This window comes from Meriones unguiculatus, chromosome 21 (genome assembly GCF_030254825.1).
Source record: "Meriones unguiculatus strain TT.TT164.6M chromosome 21, Bangor_MerUng_6.1, whole genome shotgun sequence".
Classification (NCBI taxonomy): domain Eukaryota; kingdom Metazoa; phylum Chordata; class Mammalia; order Rodentia; family Muridae; genus Meriones; species Meriones unguiculatus.
Window position 1 is genome coordinate 22,824,547 of NC_083368.1, and position 23,260 is coordinate 22,847,806.

General features: G+C 38.2%; 1 protein-coding gene across 1 annotated transcript in view; it reads right to left on the bottom strand.

Annotated features, from left to right (window-relative positions):
* Positions 1-1,838: 1,838 nt before the first annotated feature.
* Positions 1,839-23,260, bottom strand: part of Sema3c (semaphorin 3C) — a 166,509-nt gene continuing 145,087 nt past the window's right edge. Inside the window, exons 14-18 of the mRNA XM_060374046.1 lie at positions 21,435-21,476; positions 17,304-17,461; positions 11,442-11,509; positions 9,042-9,172; positions 1,839-4,659 (exon numbers count right to left, since the gene is read on the bottom strand). Coding sequence (XP_060230029.1) covers positions 4,246-4,659; positions 9,042-9,172; positions 11,442-11,509; positions 17,304-17,461; positions 21,435-21,476 — 813 coding nt within the window. The 3' untranslated portion in view covers positions 1,839-4,245. The remainder of the gene's footprint in view (positions 4,660-9,041; positions 9,173-11,441; positions 11,510-17,303; positions 17,462-21,434; positions 21,477-23,260) is intronic.

Consider the following 23,260-nt stretch of genomic DNA (forward strand, 5'->3'; position numbering starts at 1 on the left):
TCACTCACTGGGCCTGCATACATAATTCAGGTTTGATCTTGTAAGCTCTTTGGATAGCATTTTGCATGGATAACTCAAAAGGAAGAATAGCACTTGAAGAATAAGAGCACACCCTCCTTTTGTTTGGGGGGTTAAGAAGGAACCTTACATAGAATAAACAATGTTAAAGTGTTTGTTATGATGTTATTCTTTAATAGCACTTTATGTAAGTGACACTCAAGCATGGCAACATAATAGCCCTGGGAAACACACAATTCTAACTATTTGGAAAGTAGGATTTTATGAGGTGAATTGATAAATACATTAGAGTCACTAGAAGGAAGACATTTGTTACACAATGAAGATCACTCTTCCATTTTCCAATGCCTGTATACTGAAGATAATATCATCGTGGAACCATAAAAATAGGAATGCCCATCAGAGGTCACCTATGTGAGCAACTTATTGATGGTAAAATTTGCCAGTTGGCATGCACATATGGTTTTTCTTTTGTGATTTGTTTTGGTTTTGCAGAGAGTTTAGATTATTGTGCAGAATTTGGTCAGTTGAAAGAATGGTTGATAAACTCTTGCAAAAAATGATAAACTGGTTTTCTGCAATGACCTTCAACTGTATTGTCATGCATAGAATTCAACAAAGCTCTAAATATCCAGTTAAATAAACACCATGGTTTGCTTGGTCTTTTATGTCTTTGTCTAGACTTTAGCTTTTTAACAACCTTAAATACACAGCAAAGTTGACTGCCTCTACTGCATTTAGCTAGCTCAATACGTGTTGGAAACTGCTATCTGTTTCCTTATTTTTCTTCAATTAGATAAGAATCATAAAATATCAGAAGTGTACTAAAGCTCTATAAAAAGCATGCTAAATAATTTTTAAGAAATGACTTGTAATTCAAATGTGAGGAAGCTATTGAGAAGTAATGAGAGCACTGAGGAAAAACAGAGTTATCCTGTGGGATAAGCTTCTGCCATAAGTCTTTGTTTCCTAGCACTCAGGCTGATGCACGTAGATTCCCCAAGAACAGACAGAAGAGAGCTGCAATGGTCACAAGAGTGACAGCACTCTCATATGCCGTGTGTGTTAATCTGCGGCTTCCTCCTCTCATGTTTATGAAGGCCTCTCTTACCCTCTGAGGTGCCAGCCGCTCTTTTGACTGCAGACTTCCAACCTGGGTGACTGATGCTGAATTTGACATGGAATACAAACGAAGAACACCTCACTCTTCTAGCAAAGCCGGGCAATGTTGTAACAAGTTTTTGAACATGTGAATATGTAATGTGTTCTACGCGAACGCTTTCCAGGTGGGCACTTATACAGAAGACTGAAGTAGAGAGAAATATATAATCTTTCTGAAAATAAAATCACGAACCTATGTGTAAATGTAGGTAGAGTGGATTCATTCATATATATATATATTCCCAAAGTATAACTGTTCAAAATTATAGATGGGATATATTATGAATAATTTATATAGGCACTGGTAAATGCAAAATAATGACTCTAAAATGTATTGCTTTGCATATGATAATGAATATACACATAATATGAATATAAACGGAAGATGGATGTTACTGGTTGGATTTAAGTTTGTACTTGAATAAAGGCTACTGGTATAAGAGTTGGATAAAAAAAAGAGTTGGATAGTTTTGTTTTCATAAAACTGGATAATTAAATTTTTAAATGATAATAACAATTCAGTAGTGTCTATCACATTAACACATACAATGTCAAAAAGAAAAGTGAAAGACATTCTCGGGGGAATTCAATGTTTTATTTTGCCAGACAAATGATTTCTTCAACATCTAATTAAATTTTCACGAGGTGACTATATCTAGTTTGCTTTCTCTACAAAGGGTGAGCATTCACTGTAATGACAGCTTCATCATGCTAAATCTATTCACAAACCTACATTCTGGGGGGAAAAAGTGCATCTCTAGGTAATTCTATATACAACAGAAAAGAAAAACATATCGTCGTTAAATTGTCCACATACACAAAATAAAACCAACGAGTCACCCACATTCAATATGCAGTATGTTTTCGAGAAATTCATATACTTTACATTTGGCAGGGTTATGTTGGACAGTTATTTTTATATCTTTAAAAGAAAAGAATGGAGGATTTAAGATGTAATTATGGTAAAAGCCAAAAACAGGAGGTATTAAATCAGACAAATAATAGCATAGAACTAAACAGCACTGTCTAGCAGGCTGACTCTACAGAGAGCAAGTAAACTGTGCCTTGGAAGTCGTTTTTACCCTGGTCATAAAATAGACTGATGACAAACACAGAGGGTGGTGTTAGCAGCGCCTGTAAACAAACTGCTATGTTTTGCGTATATAAGAAAAAACCAAGATGTGAACATTTTAAGCATGCAAACAATTTGCATATGAAAACACAATAGATTATTGCAGCACTATACACATTTGGGTGACATTTATGCCTTGTTTTAACTGTGGGTTTTACAACACTGAAGTGGGCTCTTGGAACATCAGAATTTACTATCTCTTAACTAAATTTTTATCTTCTGATAATGAATGTATTCCCTCCCTCTTCCTCGTTCCTGCCTTCTTTGATGTCTGTCTGTCCTTCCGTCCTACCTGTCTCTCTTCCTCCCTTTCTCCCTTCGTTTCTTTCTGTCTGAGCCCAGGTTCTTATACATACTAAACATGGAATCTACCAGCAACTCACACCCCTACCCATAATTTTACCTCCTGGAGTTTTGTCTATAATACTAAGAAAAGAGGTATACCCTTATTATTACCTTTACTATGAATTATTAATAAAAAGTGTGTTTCAATAGTGTTTTGTAAAATTTTTCTTTTTCCCCTGGAAATATAAACATACATTATATGAAATTAAATAAAAATGAGAGTTGTATAATTAAGGGAAAATGAGAAAATTTCTCATATTTTACCTATTTTGTTTTTAAATTGGAAAAATTAATTTTAGTATTATACTTACCTCATAAAACAATCCAAACGTAGATAATTATTAATATTAAATTTTCCATGGTTGCACAGATCCCTGAACATGAGTAGCAACATTATTAAAAAAGTATTATCAAATGGAAAAATGAATGAGCAAAATAGATACTCTTTATAAAAAGTCTATTTTGTTCATACTGTGTTGAAATTTTCTTTCTTGACATCATCACACACATATGATTACAAAACCATATTTTGCTTGAAAAATCATTATGATATGTGAAACAAATGTAGGAATTAATCACAGAAGTTGATTGCTAAAATTGAAAACAGGCTACATGTTACAAATTCCTTTACACAGCACATTTTACACTTTGATCTTAATTATCTTTTCTGATAGCTTCACTCTCCCTGGGAACATTGGATGCTTTTTACAATGTTTCATTCTTGTTTTGTTTAATTTTCTAAGTAGGCTAGGAAATTAAAATCAAAACAGTAAATCAATTAAATATGCAAGAGTATATGTAGCTCTATAATAACTTAAATAACTTCCAAAAAAACAAAGTGCTTTTGTTTGGAAGATGATAAAGTAACAGTAGAGACGTCAAGGCCTCACTAATATATCTCCCATCAAAGGCCTGGATGGAACAGGTTATTCGTTTTTTCTTTCTGAAGCAAGAGAAGAAAAATTGATGGCAGATATCAGCAACTGACACATCTTACAATCTTAGACAAAGGAACAAGCAAGATTATAATTCACTGGAAGCATATGAAGTCATCACATTCTTTTTATGAGTCGCTCTTACTTTTATATAACATCTGGATGCTCTCTTGCCTGTCATTTGTCTAACCTACGAGACTTTGGATGGCGATTCTGTCACATGCATTTATATGACATTTACTATGTGAAAATTGTGAATTGGAATTTGTTTTCATATATAAAACCCACTAAAAATCAGAAAGCTAAACCCCTAGAGCAGAAACAGCACAGGGTAATTTATGGCCCTAGCTCATCCGAGGGTGTAACAGTTCTGCTTCTGTTGAAGATGTTGAAGAAAAGACACATAAAGATATAAATAAAATCTGGGATAAGTTAAATATTTCTATGCACCATGAGTACCATGACATGTCTAGTGCTAGTCTGTATCATACAAGAAGATGCATGCTCAGTTCAGGTCACAGAGAAGGCAGGTTAGAGCGAGTCTCCAGCTTTTGTCAGGAATTTCTCATGGGTAAAGCACAAGGCTTTGCTCAGTAGTTGACCAGTGAAGACAGAGCATTTGTTGCTAGAAGCAAAGCCCCATGGGTGAACGCTCTATGACTCTGGGAGCTGATTCCTCCTGTTCCTGCTTTTCCTGCTGTTGATGAGAGCCTTCAGCTTGCCATAGTCTCCTCTCATTTTCTGTGGTTCTTCTCCTAGCTGCTGCTGCTGCCGGGTGTCCTTGCAGTACTGGTTGATGAGCTGCATCTCAGAGTGGCTGAATGCCCCCAGGATGTCCTTTGGATGAAAGGGTAGAGCCCTCACAGAGCCAGCCCATGTCCATGGGGACCACTTGTCTGTCACAACTGCCACCATTTCCGAATCTAGAACTTTGAAGTTAATCTTGGCTATGGTCTGCTTGAAGGTGTTCTCAGTGGCAATGCAGTGGTACAGCCCTTGGTCAGAATCTTGAACAGAGCGAATCAGCAGTCCTTGGGAGGTGGCTATAATGCGCTCATTCAGCTTAACCTAAGAGAGAAACATTGTGAGTGTCCCAAATCAAAGACATTTCTAAGACAGCACAGTCAACACATATAAAAATAATGGTTGACTTTCACAACTAGGGAAAAGCATTCCTTCTCAGAGTACACAGCATTATGATAAGGTCCACCACATACATGCACCTTTTTCTCCGCAATGTGCAATCTTGTCCCCTGGGTACTGAACTAATAAAAGAGATTGTGAATTCCACGATGGAACATATGAAGTGGGTTCCTGCCTGTGCTGGCTGGTTTTATATCAGCCTGACACAAGTGAGAGTTATCTGAAAGGAGGGAACCTCAGTTGAGGAGATGCCTCCATAAGATTCTGCTGTAGGTAATTTTCTTAGGTAGTTATTGACAGGGTGAGCCCTGTCTGTTGTGGGTGGCACCATCCTTGGGCTGGTGGTCTTGAGTTCTATAAGAAAGGCTGAGGCAATCAAGCAGTCTGCATGGGTCTGTCTTAGGTCCTCTGCATGAAAGTTCTGGTTGTTTAGCTTGAGATTTTTACGGGGAAACTTAACCATGGGGGTGAAGTGTCTCTGAATCTTTTGCCTGCTCTTAGAACTCTTTTCTTTCTACTTGGTTGCCTCTTCTAGCCTTCATATGAGGGCTTGTGCCTAGCTTTATTGCTTCTTGTTATGCCACGGTTAGGTTGATATCCCTGAGATGCCTGGTCTCCCTGAAGGGAAACAGAGAAGCAGTGCATCTGGGGGAGAGAGGAAGTAGGCTGAGTGACTGGGCAGCATGGAAGGAGGGGACACTGTGGACAGAATACATCATATGAGAGAAAATAAACAGAAAAAAATGCATCAAACTGATATGATCTCTTTCGATTATATCCTTTTTCGGTGATTTAAAAATAAAATGAAACATAATCCCTGGTAAGAAAAGAAAAAAGGAAAGTCGGCTGAGCAAGCCAAAGGAAGCAAGGCAGCGAGCAGCACCCCTCCGTGGTCTCTGCATCAGTTCTGCCTCCAGGTTCCTACCCTGTCTGAGTTCCTGTCTTGACTTCCTTGATAATGAACAGTGATGTGGAAGTGTAAGCCAAAAAGCCCTTTACTTCTCCAATTTGGTTTGGTCATGGTGTTTTATCATATCATCTGTGACACTAACTAAGACAGTTCTCTTCAGACAAATGCAGTTTCATCCTAAATCAATAAAAAGATTGGTAGTGGTTTTGGCATCTAATTCATAGGAAATGGTTATATATTAGTGAAATTCTTACATAGTTTCTATTTATTCCAGAAATAGTCTTTTTATTTTTACAAATTTATTCACTGGTAAAAGCACAAAACAACTATTATGATGTTTATTTCTTTTGTTCAATAAGTATTCTCGGTACATGCCTATACACACATGTGTGTGCACACACAAATACATGAATACATATGCAGAACCAGAGTTTTGAATGTTTTAAAAAGTCTTGTCCAATTAACACACGCTATAGAATGTCTAAAAATAAGTTGCAATAAGATTACCTTAGAAGACTTTCAAGAAATTTTATTTCCACAGGTAATAAAAAAATGTGGTAATGTTTAAGTACTGTAAGGCTTATAATACTAAATGATTAGTGGCCGGTATTGGCTACATATATGAGATGTGATTGCTTTACAAGTGCAACTATTTTTATTGTCAGTGAGAGATTGAGAATCCATGGGGTAGGAAGATTTCTGACATCTATAAGCTGGATTCTCTCTCTCTGAATGAAAACAGAAATATGACCAAAATCAAGAAAGGTAATGCAATTTGTGTGAACATTATTAGATTATCAAAGTTCCATACAAAAATACATGTCATTCTTTTTTTTTTTAATGTTGGATTTTACTATTTCCCACTTCTTACATAAGATTCCACGCACACTGCCCAACAATTGGCCATAAGTCTCAATATCTGCAGAGCCTTTCAGAGGCCCTCTGTGGAAGGTTCCTAGCTTGTTTTCTGTTTTCTTCTTCTTCTGATGTCCTTCCTCTTTGCCTTTTGGGAAGGGGGTTGAGGATTTTAGTCAGGGTCCTCTCTCTTGATTAGTTTCTTTAGATGTACAGATTTTAGTAGGTTTATCCTATATTACATGTCTATATGAGTGAGTATATACTGTGTGTGTCTTTCTGCTTCTGGGACAGCTCACTCAGGATGATCCTTTCCAGGTCCCACCATTTACCTGCAAATTTCATGATTTCCTTATTTTTATTGCAGAGTATTATTCCATTGTGTAGATAAAACAAGTCAAAGGTTGTATTTAGATTTGAAATGTGTGATTGAGGGAGTTACTATTCATCATGTACCTACAGGTGCCAGCCAGCAGGGGTCAGATAATTTCAATTCCCAGAAACTGCAGTTACAGGGGTATGTGAACTTTCTGATGTGTGTGCAGGGAACTGAAAGTGTATCCTTTGTAAGATCCATTGATTTAATTAATTAATTATTTTATTATTATCATTTATTACAATTTATTCAATTTGTATTCAGGCTCTGGCCCCCTCTGTCTCCTCATAATCTCACCCTCCCTCCCTCTTCTCTTCCTGTGCTCCTTCCCTAGTCCACTGATAGGGGAGGTCCTCTCCCTTTCTATTTGACCCTAGCCTGTCAGGACTGGTTGCATTGTCTTCCTCTGTGGCCTGGCAAGGTTGCTCCCACCAGAGGGAGGTGATCAGAGAGCCTGCCACTGAGTTCATGCCAGAGACAGCCCCTGCTCTCTTACTAGGGACCCCACTTGGAGACTGAGTCTATGGGCTACATCTGAGCCAGGATTTTAGGTCCTCTCCTGTTAAAAACAAGGAAATCATGAAAATTGCAGGCAAATGGTGGGAACTAGAAAAGATCATCTTTAGAGAGGTACCCCAGAAACAGAAAGACACACATGGTATATACTCATTCATAAGTGGATATTAGCTATATAATAAGAATAAACATACTACATAAATATACTCCTAAAGATGCTAAACAACAAGGAAGACCCTAGGGAACATGTTCAATCCTCATTCAGAAGGACAAATGCAAAGACTTTGGAAGCAGGAAAAGAGAGGGAACAGGACAGGAGCCTGCCACAGACAGCCTCTGAAAGACTCTACTGATGGAGGTTTCAAAGCAGAGGCTGACTCATAGCCAAACTTTGGGCAGAGTGCAGGGAATTGTATAATAGAAGGGTGAGATAGAAAGATCTGGAGGGGACAGGAACTCCAAAAGGAGACCAATAGAGTCAAAAAAACAAAAAACAAAAAACTGAGTCCCGGGGGCCCCGAAGAGATAAAAATTTTTAAACTATCAATGAATTCAGGGGAAATAGTGAGCTCCAAAGCCCACCTGCCCTGTCTTCTCCAACCCTGAAATGAATCTTCATTTATAAAAATGGTCATCAGTCTATGATTTAATGTTTCAGCCTCATAGAACTCACAGTTATGAAAGACCACATAACATGTTTGAATAGGCATGAGTGAGAGTTAGATGTGGAATCAAGGTACACATAAGTTTGATATGATGTGTGCATTCTACAATTTTCAGTGGTGTGCACTTGCATAGCCTTGATTAACATTACACGGAACGACAGAACCCACACAAATAGGGGATGGTGTGGAGGGGGTCCAATTTCCATTTGGCTCAAACAAAACTGATGGTGTACTAGCAACATGACATTTTAGAATTAGGGGCTGCAAGTATGTGCATATAATTTTTTCTTCTCACTTGTCAGGACAGTATGACATCAACAGTATGGAATTCAGTATTTAAATATGTTACTCTATGGCAATTTACAGTGCTTCTCTTTTCAAATAGTTCTTTATAATCTTTGAAAATTTAGAATGGGAATGCATTTATTTGCAAATCTAGGGGCCTTTCCCATACTAACAAATAAGCCAATGGTCTCATAAACAGCGATTGCACAAGTTACCTGAGTGACACATGAGGGTCATGACTGCTAATGCAGTGGAAGCATGACCACACGGCAGAAAAATGCTCTTTGCTACAAAGGGTTATAGTTCAACATGATTTCTTGCTGAGGGAAGTGGAACATTTTTAAAGCCTCCTTTATCTCATGGAGGTGCTGCTGTATGCAGTCTTAGCTTCTGGATTCGCACTCATCTTTTTTTCTCTCTCTCTCTCCACAGTGCTTCTTTACATCCCTCTTTTGCCTCAGCAATTGAGCTCCTGTTACCAACACTTAGCTACAGAGGTGGCTGGCAAAGAGGATTTCCAGTTAATCCCTCAAGTCTCAGGACAAAGGATGTTAAAGATGACACTTGACGTGCTGTTGACATGAAAGGATGCCTCTATGTCTTTCCTCCCTAGTTTCATCTGTGCCTCGCTGTGGAGTGGTGATTTAGTGTTCCATGCCCCTCTCCCAGGCTTGATGGATGGCTGGGGCCAGGCACTCACCTCTTTCCTCCTGTCTTTGTCTTTCTGCAGCAGCCACTTGACAGATGCCTGTGGGGACTTGGGAGAACACTCCAGGAACGTGCTGTTATTTCTCACTGCGTACTGAACAATTTCAGCTGCATTTCTGTATGCTGAAAAGCAAAAGTCAGAGGAATGAGAGAGAACCAATTTTAGAGATTACGCTTACATTTCTGTCTCTAAAATTGTGCTCAGCATGGCTGCCACCGTGGGGGCAGAGGTACAATTTACAGAGCAGAGTTTTCCATAGGGTCTAGCAGTTTTGTTTAAATGTAACGTAAAAGAGACAGTACAAAATTATCTAAGGTTGTGTTGGCTTGCCCTGAGGATGGTAACCTAGCTTTAATCACCTACTTATTATGTGATTATCTAATTATTATAACAGCTTTGCAGTGAGATTTTCTCAATTATGAAAAGTGGCACACGAGTCATGAAGGAATATATTATAACATGTATAATATTTGGAAGAATACACTGCAAAGGCAGTGTGAAGTGACAGGCAAAATGGGAGTTTGGTTTTTGCCATCCCTGAACTCATACTGAGCGGGGAAAGGAAGAAGCTCCGACAGAAAGCAGACTATGTTCACTGCGTGATTCACTGATTGGGAAGCCATGCTTTGGAGTAAAAGGAAATTAGGATAAGCTGCACAGTCACACTTCTAGCTATGTAACGTGAGACGTTACTCGAACCATCTCTGTGTTCATTTTACTCATTTCCCAAACATAGATTATAACATTTTAAAATGTTTTAATAAAAGTTTTATGGCAAATACAGCACTTAGTGAAAACAGGCAGATGTTAAAACAAGAACAGAAAGCTTTATTTATAACTCAGGGATAGAAATCGATGTTGGTACCGGTTTTAAACAATGAATGAGATCATCACAAGAAAGTGCTTGAGCCAAAGCTCCGAGCTACAGTCACCACGGATATTTGACATTACCTCAAGTGCCACCATTCTCATCCCTGTGACACGGGGCATTATAAGCATGAACTGACATAATGTTCTATAAAAGTACTCCATGAATAGCAAATGGCAAACTGGATGTATTCCCTGAATTAGATGTATGAAACAATGAAACAAAAATCTGCCTTAGAGTTATATCTTGGCAGGGAAAGGAATGCTATTCTTTACCACAAGAAGGCTCAAATGGGTGGTAAGCATGTGTCTTCATCTCCAGCCCAGGTAGACTGAACCCGTGGTCTGCTCTCCCACAGGTCTGACTAGGGCCACAGATGTGTTTTGACATTCTTCACTTCAGTTCTTGTTGTTTTAATTTTATAAACTTTAAAATATAAGCTTTTGCACACAGTTTTATCTTGAAAACCATATGCCTGCAGCATCAGGAGAAAGAGCTGTTTGAGGTGGAGACAAGTGATCCATGAATACTTTACCAACATGGCGGCTCTTTGTCAGGACAAGGAGGAAGGGGTTGGGGTAATTGTAAGACAGGGCAAGCCTGGATCTCTGAAGGATTATTCTCTGCAATTGTAGACCTGAGAACAGTACATGTCTCTAAGAGTGGGCTGGAAAAGGGGGGGTGGGACTTCACTTATCTGAGGGGTAGGTGAGGGAGAATAGGGGAAACAGGGAGAGTGGGTGGGATCAGGAGGGGTGGAGGGAGAAGGCTGTGATTGGGATGTAAAGAGAATAAATAAATAAATAAAATTTAAATAAAGAAAGGGATGAGTAGATAAACAAAATGTGCTACAAACAAATAATGATTTTTATAAAAAAGAAAAATTTATACACATGTTAAAGAGTAAAGAAACTTTGAAAAGGTGAAAAGAGCTACGTATGACATCACAGATCCTGTGTGATTCCACCATGAAAGTATCTAGAATAGTCAAACTCTTAAGAAAGTTGGATGGTTACTGGCAGGCACTAGGGGAAGGGAATGATTAACAAATATTCAGTAAACCCAGTGGTTAAGTTTGGGAAGACAGTAGGCGTCATACAAAGCCTGGCAGATGGTTACACAGTATCAATCTTCTAAACAGCACAGAGGTCTATGGTTCAAAATAATTAAAATCACAAGTATCTTGTGTATGTTTTCCTCAAAAATATGGTGTTTACTGTATTGTTGGTAAATTTCAAAGGCAAAACTTTTGCTTCAGAAAGAGGTAAGTAGCTGAGAAAATCTGCATGAGAGACTGACTACCTGCTCTCAGGCAGCCCTGCACTCCAGAGCACTTGCCTTTGTTGTTGCTGCTGCTTGTTTCTGTGGCTCAGTATTCACACAAAAAGCACTCAAGTTTAATTACCACCGACAAATGCTGTGCACACTCATGAAGACACAGTCTTAGGTGAAAGACTTGAGAGGAGACCTCTTACAGAAAGCTGCTGTTGAGCGCCATGCTTGACCCCGCTCCCTGCTCGTACCTTTCAGATTGAACCCTCGGCATTGCGTCAGCGGATTCCCGTGCCTCACATCCTGTCTGCGGCTCCTCCTGTAAGTGCAGGAAAATGTGAAAGGGACTTGGCATTAACGACAGCCGTGCTACATTGAAGACATCCCAGCTTCAACACAACAGGCGATTGCCTGGCCTTTAATTCAGAAAGCAGATGAGAGAATCTCGTTATCTCCCTCTGCTACCTGACCACTGTGACCCTACATCTAGTCAGTTCCTCTCCTTCTGCCTTCTGAGAGGAGACAGTAACAGAATTCCTAGATCAGTGCCAGGTGGATGCTAGATATCTAAATAACTGCATCAAAATTTATTTCTCTAAAATGAAAACTGATACACAAACTCAACAGCTTTTTTCTTCTTATAAAAGTTTCCCTAAATAAACATGCATTTTTAAAAAGCCACTACTCTATAGATGTTTTAAAACTTTTTTGAAATATGAATTGTATTGTTGAATACAAAGAAAAACAACTTTTACTTAAAAGATTTTTCAGGTTTCTAAAAATGTGCATATGCGTACAGTGAATTTTAAAATGTTTATGCGCATATTGTTTCTATATATGGTGTATACAATATATATATATACATATATATACATATATATATTGTATATCATGCAAGTATATATATAATAGAGTATAATAGCATAATTAATGTTACATGAACATATATGAAAACTTTTAGAAAATGAGATATAGATATAATGCCTTGCCCTATAAACAACAATATTCTTATGCTAAAGATATTATTATTTATTTAATAACATCATTGAATGTACGGGTTATATTCCTCAGTCCCCAAGAATGCATAGTGAGAGATGTTTTAAAGTTTCCTCATCTCCCCATCAAATAGATATTTGGAATATACTAACGGAAAACACATTTCAAAACCTGAGCTATAATCCTAGTAAGTGGAAAATTATTTTCATAAATTTTACGGTATTTGTTCATTAACGATTTCACTTTGTGAGGCTCAGGTTCATGAGGTCTCTTAATCTCAATTTCATAAGAGAAGAGAGCAACTGCATACATCCAACCTAGAAGCCACATAGATACTCACTTTAAATATTGGGAACACATAGCTAAATGATTTATGAATGAAAATATCATTTAATTTGGTCAAGTGATCAATCCTCACCCAGAAGGGCAAAGAGATGGACATTGAAAGAGGGATAAAACAGGGAACAGGACAGGAACGTGCCACAGAGGGCCTCTGAAAGACTATCCAGCAGGGTTTCAAAGCAGATGCTGAGACTCATAGCCAAACTTTGGGCAGAGTTCAGGGAATCTTATGAAAGAAGGGGGAGATAGAAAGACCTCTTGTGGACAAGAGCTCCACAAGGAGAGCAACAGAACTGAGAAATCTGGGTCTTTTCTGAGACTGATACTCCAACCAAGGACCATGCACTGAGATAAACTAGAACCCCTGCACAGATGTAACCCATGGCAGCTCAGTGTCCAAGTAGGTTCTCTTGTAATGGGAAAAGGGGTTGTCTCTGACATCATCTCAGTGGCTGTCTCTTTGATCACCTCCCCGTAAGTGGGGAGCAGCCTTACCTGGCCACAGAGGAAAATAATGCAGCCAATCCTGATGAGACCTGATAGGCTAGGGTCAGAGGGAGAGGGAGGAGGACTTCCCCTATTAGTGGACTTGGGGAGGGGTATGGGAGGAGATGAGGGAGGGAGGATGGAGTTGGGAGGGGATGAGAGAGGAGGCTACAGCTGGGATACAAAGTGAATTAAAACTAATTTATAAAATAAATAAATAAATAAATAATTTGATCAAGTGTTAAGATATTTTGGCCTGATGATAACATATTGGACAAAATTAACAGAAATAAAAATGTGCACAGTGATTATTAAACATACAAAACAATACTAATCTCAAAATCATCCATGATTTAAAAACCTCATATGGAAATCATAAAAAATGGTTAATACTTTATGGTCACAATTACATTTACAGAATATTGGTATATAAATTGTACCGCTCAATAATATATTTGTGTAGTATGGCACACAGAGTAGTGGACATCTCTGTCACTCTCACATGAGGAAATATGATCGGCATCCTTTTCTAGGCCAACTCCACGACCCGTTTTACTGCCCTGCATTTGCATTATTTACTATTGTTGATCCTAGGAATGTACACCAAAACAGCACTTTGTGAGTGTTCTTATGGCTGACCTGGTCACTTTCAGACTTCTAGACACTCAATATCATTCACAAGGTCTAAATTTATTGCCCTGTCGTCAGCACTATGGGGTGTTACCCATTGACAGTATATAACCTCTCGAGCCGGGCAAAGTGAACGTGCCCCGTCAACTTCCAGACATTCAAATAGAAAATCTTGTTATAGCTCTTTTTACATGACATCATCGAGAGCCTTTAGTATGTGTCAGCTCCCCTGATGCATTCCTGGAGCCTAGCAGAACCATGCTGGTAGGCAGCATGATATTACATTACATGTAGGATTGCAGATTTGGCTCAGTTTCCCAATGTTTCATCACTATTCTCAATTCCGTTGGATAAACAATGAAATCATTTTTTTTTTTTTGCTTTCACAGAAAAGATTTCACAGAAAAGACTGAAGTGATTGTCCTATCTTATATTTTTCTAACTATCTGCCTGAATTCAGGATAAGTTACATTAGACAGTACATTACAGTTTTGATACACACAAATATTTAAGATACTTCAAAGTGCTGAGAAAAAGTATATATTGTTTACTATACACCAAATTATGTAAAGTGAAAGAAACCATTGAATAAATATTTAATGTTATGTGAATGTATGTATTTTGTTTTCTGGTTGTGATTTTAGTTTTTTGCTTGTATGCAAAGGGTATATTTTTGCTTTAGTTACAATAAATTTATCTATGTAGTATTTGCTACAGACAGATAATGCCAGGAAAATAAAACCAGAAACACTAATTTAAAAAGTGAATACTGAAAATATTAAAAATGGTCTTTCTACCACTACCTGTTAATCTCTAAAGAAAAAATAATATGGGGAAAACTTCATCAGTTCATTTCACAAACACACAGTTTATAGAATTTTTTTCTACAAAAAACATACATTTTTTGTATTATATTTGAGTTAAAAATAATTTGGAATATCTAAATAGTATAGATATGAAACTTCTATTGCATTAGCCAGAAAGAAATATGGCTAAGCCCATCCAATCCGTGTGTGTATACATGTGTGTGTGTGTTTTGCATTTTATAGGTTTTTATTGTTGAATTAAGAAACCGGTTAGAGATATTTTAAAACAGTTATTTTAAAAGTTGATACTTATTTTCAGGCAAGAATGCATATTTTAACACTAGGTACAATATGGGAAGAGTAATGTGATAAACATAATATAATCTACAGACCTAAGGAAGCTAAACAACAAGGAGGACCCTAGGGAAGTGCTTAACTCTTGTTCAGAAGGGAAAACAGGTTAGACAGTGGAAGTGGTAGAAGAGGGAACAGATGGAGCCTACCACAGAAGTCCTCTGAAAGACTCCACCCAGCAGGGGATCGAAGCAGATGCAGAGACTCACAGCCAAACTTTTGACAGAGTGCAGGGAGTCTTATGGAAGCAGGGGAATATAGAAGGACCCAGGAGGGAAAGGAGCCACACAAAGAGACCAACAACAACAACAACAAAACTGGGCCGGGCGGACTGCAGAGACTGATAATCAGCCAAAGACCATGCACAGAGAGGACCTAAACCCCCACCTCCCACCTTGCTCAGATGGGGTCCATAGACAGTTCAGGCTCCATGTGGGTCCTCTAGTAAAGGGAGAATAGATGGTCTTTGACTTGAACTCAGTTGCCTGCTCTTTGATCAGTCCTTTCTGGTGGGACAACCTAGCCAGCCCACAGAGGAAGAGGATGCAGGCAGTCCTGATGGGACCTGATAAGCTAGGGTCGGACAGTAGGGGAGGAAGACTTCCTCTATCAGTGGACTAGGGAAGAGGAATAGGGGAGAAAGAGGGAGGGAGGGTGCAACCAGGAGGAGATAAGGGAGGGGACTACAACTGGGATACAAAGCAAATAAACTGTAAATAATAATAATGATAATAAACTAAATAAATAATAGAAATTTGAAAGGACAAAAAATAGTTTCAAAATTTTGTATATAAAGAGCCATGAGTAAATTCATGGTTTGTTGTGGTATAATGACAATGTGTAAGCATGTTTCACTATGAATCTTAGAGAATATGACTGGATTTGTATTAGGTGAGGCAATATGTGACCATACTCTAAGTCAGCTAAAATGTAAAATGAATCTCAAATATGCAATGCTGCTCCACACATGGAATGAAACATTACTTGGAAAAGCATTGTTGTGTGAAAATTAAAGATTCCTGTAGGCCTAAGACAAATGTCTTTGCAAGAAAGTGGTTCGGATTTACCTATAGGCTGGTGGTTATATCCAATTTCTAATTCTCTCTTCACTTTGATCTTTGAAAGAATGATGTACCAGCTTTGTCTAGCATTAAACCCGGTTGAAAGGTTAAGGGCTCTAACGCTGCTGCTGGTGACACCATGCTTAGCTCTAGAGCTCTTACCAGGAAAAATGTATCATCTGGAAAACAGTCAGCTGTGGGAGTATTTTCAAAATACTATTTTACCCTATTTAGGACTACAAGACACAGACTGTTGAAAAATCCAGTGATTGCTAGAAACATAAAGTTTATTTGAGATTAAGTATGAAGTTTGTGTCCCACAGAGTTGTGCTCAGGTTCTACTCTCTTCGGCCGGTGCAACTAAAAACAGTTGCATGGAAATAAACATCTAAAAAATAAAGGACGAGCGACAGAAATGAAGGACCTTCCGTTCAACTGCTAGGAGAAATGTGGGAGAATATGGAGTCTCTAAGAATAGATGCAAGAGTCCATCCAACCCCTCCCCCTGACCATTCTCCTCATACCTCATGCTTGTAAAGATGGGGGTCCAGGCCAGGCCACCCCTCTGTACTCCAGATTCTCATTTCTTTCTCTACTCTTCACCCTGACTGGGGCTCCTCAGAGACAAACTTGGTTTAATGTCTTCATTCTCCCTCACACCTGCTCCTTTTTCAGGGTTCACTTTCAGACAATATGTGTTTTCCACTGCTCCGGTTTTCAGACATTGGGAATTTGTTTGTTTGCTTTGTTTTTTTTTCTTTGAGGGGATGGTTTTATTTTGGTTTTCGGTTTTTTTTTTTTTTTTTTTGCGGGGGGTAGGGAGCTGTCATGATTGTATTGAGTTTTTGTTTTTTGAGAAAGAACTTCAAGTTGGGTGGATGGGGGGGAGGATCTGAAAGGACTTGGGTGAGGGAAAGAATATGATCAAAATAAAATTTAAAGTGGTTCTAAATAATAAAAATATAATATAATAAAAATTTAAAAATCACACAGTGCTTTCGAGGACAGCTCAATGGTTCTTAAGGATGGAGTCATTTGCTTCCTCCCCTGACACTAATTTTTAGCAGGTTTTGGTGCTCTCACTTACCATAACTTACCTCTTTTTTTATTGTTCTATTTTTTATTATTAGTTACATTTTATTAACTCTGTATCCCAGCCATATCCTGCTCTTCAAAATTATTGCAAATACATAGGACCTCAACTAACTCTGAGTTCTGTATGTTCTTTGCCATCTGATCTAGGGCACCCTTACGTAGACTGTGATGCTGTCTAGCAATCATGCATTGACCATTCAACTAGGAATAAGCATGTCCAGTTAGGTTTTGTAAACAAGCCATGTGGATATCATCCCTAGAACAGTGTTTTTGTGACTAAAGTAAAGATAGCTCTAGAAGAACCAATCCACTTCTGCACTGCCTTGTGGAGTTGGGAACTCACCGCTTTCCGGTCGGGTAGAATCTGGAACACGAGTGGCCATCCCAGGCACAGTATGGGTCCCTGGCCAGGCAGCAGTCTGCACAGGCTGTACCATAAATGTGGCAGCGATGCAGAGACACCTGGGAAACTCCCTCATTGGAGCTCACATACAACTGTTGCTGCAAGGAGAGTCACGATGATTTACTTCAGATATAAAAGTTAAAAAGACTTTCAGCAGGAGCACATTATAATATATGACCACAAACCCATGGATTCAATTAGACAAGGACTCAAAACAAGGAGCACAGAGAGTATAAAGGCAAAATAAATAGAATTTTCCTACATCAACATGTCTATAACATTACCTACTGCTTTCTGCTAAAAAGAAGTACCTCCCACTGTACCATTTAGAATGGTAATCGCTTTTAAACATGGGGATCAACTGTTCTCTAAGATTTGAGCTAGCACATTCAGATTTAAATTACGATGTTTTCTTTTCCCTCTGACCCCTGGGTCTTAGCGAATCCCAAGGAAGCTTTCATATTTCCCAAGTCCAGCAGCACAAATCAGTTTTGAAACAGACGACAATTTTGTTTAGAAGAAAGTTCTAGATGTTCAGTCATAGCCAAAGGGAAGCCACTTGAATACATGCCTTTCAAAGGAACTCATTTCTTATTAAAGCTATTGTTTAGAATATCTGAAAAAGACTCATGTTTATTTTTACATGTAGGTATTTGCACTTGTATGTGTGTGTATGTGACATGTAAACATCTGTGTGTGCACTGGTGTACTCCTGCAGAGGCCAGAGGAGGATTCTGGGTAGCCTGCTCTATAACACTCTTCCATATTCCATTAAGTTACTGAACCTGGAGACATTCTAGCCCCCAGCAATTCCCAACCACCCTCCCCCTCCCTTTGTGGTACAGTGATGTTCATGACCACCTATTGCTTTTTAATGTGGCTGCTGTAATTCAATGTCAGGTCCACACGGTTGAAGAGCAAGCATTCTCACTCGGTAGGACACCTTATGAGCCCTAATGTAAGGATTTACATTTAAACATCATTCAAAATTCCTCCTTTGTTTACTAATCTTTATTACCTAACAAAGTCAAAAAATAAGAGTTAGCTGGGCATGGTGATACAAGCCTGTAATCCCAGAGGGACAGGCAGATTTCAGATAGCTGTGGCATCGAGCCCAGCCTGGTCTACAAAGTGCGTCCAGGATAGCCAAGGCTACATAGAGAACAGAGAAAGCTTGCCTTGAAAAACAATACAAACAAACAAACAAAAAAGTTCCTCCCCTTCATTTGTAAGACCTTGAGAAATTTTAAAAAATGCATTGTTATTGATTATTTGAGAATGTTATGTAATGTATAGGGCTTGTGCCGTAGTGTTCTTCTAAGATACAAATCTTCCAGGGCTAATAAAATGCTCAAAATAGCTACTGGGAAGACAATTGACAATGAATATGAATTCATTAAAACAGCAGAAGAAAATATCAACGAACAAACTAACAATCTCCAAGTTTCTGTTCCAATCACATGGATCATGTTTTAGTCTATTGTGTAAAACATTGTTATTTTGTTCAAGTCAATTGAATTTTAAGAAATTGAAAGATTCCCATATAGACATTTAAATCCTAAGGAAAAAAACAACAACAACATATTCTATGTTTTCTCAAGTACCATTCTCCCAAGAACACTGGGCATAAATAGTTACTACAGGATCCTGTGACACAGATCTGGGATTTCAGTCTTGGGAGGTAAAGCAGGAGAGTGACAGGCTCAAGGCTTTTCTGGGCTACACAGTGACTTCACAAAGCCACAATGGGCACTTACTGAGGCTTTGCTATGAAAAGAAGAGTTAAAAAAGAAGGCTGGGGATGTGGCTCAGTGGTAGAGCATGCTTAGAATACAGGATTCCTCTAGGCTCTATCCCCATCAGTGTTTATTGCATAACTATGTATCTAAAGGAGAGAGGCAAGTGACAGTGTCAGACTCATTAAAATATTTTAACAATCTAGTTTATTTGAGAAAGGCTAAAAAGAAGTTGTATTATATACTTTAGTTTTCTTTTTTTTGTAATGTCAATATTTTTGCAATTGGGTACTAAGCACATTGAAAGAAATAAAGGTAAAATTGCATGATTAAGTACACTGAGTACAAAGAAAGATCAAATTCATGATAATTAAACACCTGTGAGATTCTCTTCACGAACTGTAGTCTTTCCACCTCAGAAAGTAACACGGTGTTTAGTGAAGCTCAAGAGTTCAGACTCATAGCCAAACCTTGGGCAGAGTGCAGGGAAACTTATGAAAGAAGGGGGAGATAGAAAGACCTGGAGGGGACAGGAACTCCACAACGAGAGCAACAGAACTGAGAATCTGGGCTCAGGGGTCTTTTCTGAGACTGATACTCCAACCAAGGATCATGCATGGTCCTAGAACCTCTGCTCAGATGTAGCCTATGGAAGCTCAGTCTTCAAGCGAGTTCCCGAGTAATGGGAACAGGGACTGTCTCTGACATGAATTCATTGGCTGGCTCTTTGATCACCTTCCCCTGAGGCAGGAGCAGCCTTACCAGGCCACAGAGGAAGACAATGCAGACAGTCCTGATAAGACCTGATAGGCTAGAGTCTGAGGAAAAGGGAGGAGGACCTCCCCTATCAGTGGGCTGGGGGAGGAGCATGGGAAGAAATGAGGGAGGGAGGATAGGATTGGAAGGGGATGATGTGGGGGAGCTATAGCTGGGATACAAAGTGAATAAACTGTAATCAATAAAAATAAATTAATTAAAAAAAAGAGTTTCAGAAAAGCCACTACCCATCCGTGATGTCTACTACTGCACTGAAACATTTTAAAGTATTCACAGTGTAAGATGTTGAAAACCAACATAGCATATGAGTCATAAAGACGTTGAGACATACACTTTATATATGACTACTATGACACACAAATGGCTGTGAAAACTTAGAATCTTGATTCTATATTGTTTCTTTCCATTAAGCCTTCGTAAACAAAAGGCTTCCCTGCTGCCTTCAAAGACAATTCTGACTTGAGATCAGCTCCATGGGACATTAGCAAAATGACAAATGACTTCTAGTTACATGGGAAAATGTTTGTTATGCACCATGCAAACATTTTTACAGATGAGATCTTTAACTCCGTTATGTCATATTTATTTGTTCTCATAAAACTTGGTCAAGTGAAAAGAGCACAAGACTGCGGATGAACACCACATCATGTCTAGTGCCTTGGCTATGGCAAAGGCCACTGCAATTATAAAGTCAGTTGTTCAAACATCTAAAATCTTTAGTCCCTGATCCAAGAAAAACAGAATCCAAGGTTCTTGAGGACAGCACTAGCTAGTGACATTTTACTCTAGGCAATTTACATACATCATTTGTGAGAAAGGCATCGCTTTTTAGATGAAGAAACTTAGGTCAGGGAAGCTAAACAACTTGCCTGTAATTTATAGTCAAGTTGGCATTAAATACATGTAAGGCTGACTCAGCCTGACTCTAGGGAGGCGTAGCTCTTGTGGCTTTGGGAATCAATCGGAGCAGGGTGCATCAAAACATGGAAAAACTAGAATTGCCATCTCCTGCTCATGGTCATTGAATGTTTGCATGTTCACAAAAAAAGCCTCAGTTAACTAAATTCTTAGTAACCGCCATTACTCTTCCCTTTACCATGTCCACATCCTGTTAAGGGTTCAGGGTTCTGCAGATAGATATAAATCCTAGAAAACAGCATTGCATGATTATTTCAAAGGAAAGCCAGAAGTGGGTGGATCACCCATTCTAGCCCCCTGAGAATGGCTAGATATTATAGTAGCCCAAATGGTATTCTCAGTTCTTTTAGAATGTTGATTTTAAGTATAGTGAATACACCATAACAGCTGAGGGTATGGCATATACAAAAAGATGTAATGCCTTTCTGTATATATGGTCTGCTGTCATTAATTTTCATGTAAAATAAACATTCCATTTTCACTAATAGACATTAAGGTCTGTATCAAGTTAGAGATTCTGTGTGATTACTTGTTTAATAATAAAACTAGTTTTTCAGAAGTTACAAAGCATGCAATGAAAACATTACATTTCAATATAATTTTTGTTGTGGATAAAATGTAAAAATGCCTTAGTTCTTACCTTTTTGGATGAGATTTTCATTGTTGTTATGGGAACATGGTTCTAAAAGAATAGAAGATGTACATTAGTTGCTCATATGATCTTAAAAAAGCATTTTTGCATGTAAAATTTCAAGCTTTGCATAGAAATTCAAAGTGTCATATTTTTCTTTCAGTGCACATACTCTCTGGAAGTTATATTTCTTCTTTGGGACTACGGACAGACTTGTGGTATATAGCATTTGCTTAAACTCGAAAGAACTGAAATTATCACACACTTATCACAACAGTCTTTAAAATTAAAATTGACAAGTGGGATAATTGAAAGAAAAAATTTGGAATATTGAATGGAGAATTGGATCCAAGCACAAACTGGGGAGGCACAAACAGAACACAAACAGTCTGTGTGAGACATCGTTGTTCCCCTGACAAGAGTTGTTCAGGAGAGATGTATGGGGCTAAACCACGCTATTAAGTTCTCCCTGGTGAAAATGAAGACACATATAATCCTTCTGAAAGCCGCTTGACAACGTTAGTTCCTAAATATCACCAATTGGTTTTAAGCTTAAAATTAAATTTCTGATAAGCTGATGATGATCTCTGAAGACTTAAATAACCCAGGCAGAAGAAAGTGTTCAAATTGAATTATTCCCACAATTATAGTTCTTTTGGGTTGAATATATTTGTAAACATTTAAAATGAAAAAAAAATGCCACTCTCACTAACTCTCAGTTACAAAAGCTGCGAGTCATTATCCGTCATTAACATGCACACATACACATGTGCGACAGATGTGAAATTTTACGGTCCCCGAATCAACTACTGAAGTTGTGTCTCAGCTGACTTTCAGCTTAAACAAACAAGACACCTTCAGAAACATGAATATAGGACTAAAGAAGAGATTATGGTTTTGTGCTGTGTAATGCCTGCTCCTAGTTTGTGAAAGCCACACTGCTCTTTCTGCAGAATGTCCATATGACACATAACTAAGGGTTTTTTTTATACTTAAATCCATTACATCCTTGCATGACCATCACAATATATCATACACACCCAATTACTTTTACCTCACCTCAATAATGTGACACAAACACATGCCAAAGGCAGTTACTGCATTTGCCAACAGTGGCTTTTAACTCTGCTGTGTCAACAACCGTACAGGCATAGGTAAGGAAGCTCAAACACCTTGTAGAATGACATCCCCCACATGCATTGTGACTGACTGTGTATTTCCACTGAGAGTTTCTTTTCCTTGATAACAGCGGAGAAAATCATGTAACAGCCCATTCATAGCTCTCACTTGATCAGAAAAACACGCATGTCTCTATAGCTACTCCATACATACATGTTTAGACTTGTGTCAAACTCACTTCATTAAACATCTCCCGATAACTGAAAAAGATACTTCAGTATTAAAAATGAAGTGTCTGCACTATATAACTTTTTGTAATCTTCAGGAAACACCAACTTGTTCCTAGTTTGTTGCATCAGAAAAAAAAGTATAATATGTAATACATTTTAGTTACTGCAGTGAAATAGTCAATTCCTTTACAGAGCTAACCATGCAAAACTTGTTGGGATAGGCACAGTTAACATTTGTTTGATGGGCATAATTTTAATGTGATAGTCACAAAGAACCTAGTGCAAATTAGAGCCAAGTATTAAAAGTTATAAATTTAATAGCACACTGGGTAATAGCTGGAGAACCTCCAACTTATATTAGACTTCATTCTTTGTTACATTCATTAATTTTAAATTTTAATCTCAAATCTAGCAATTATATCCTAATGAAACCAATAGTCCTACCAACCACAATAATGATATTAATGAGTCAATATGTTCTGAGAA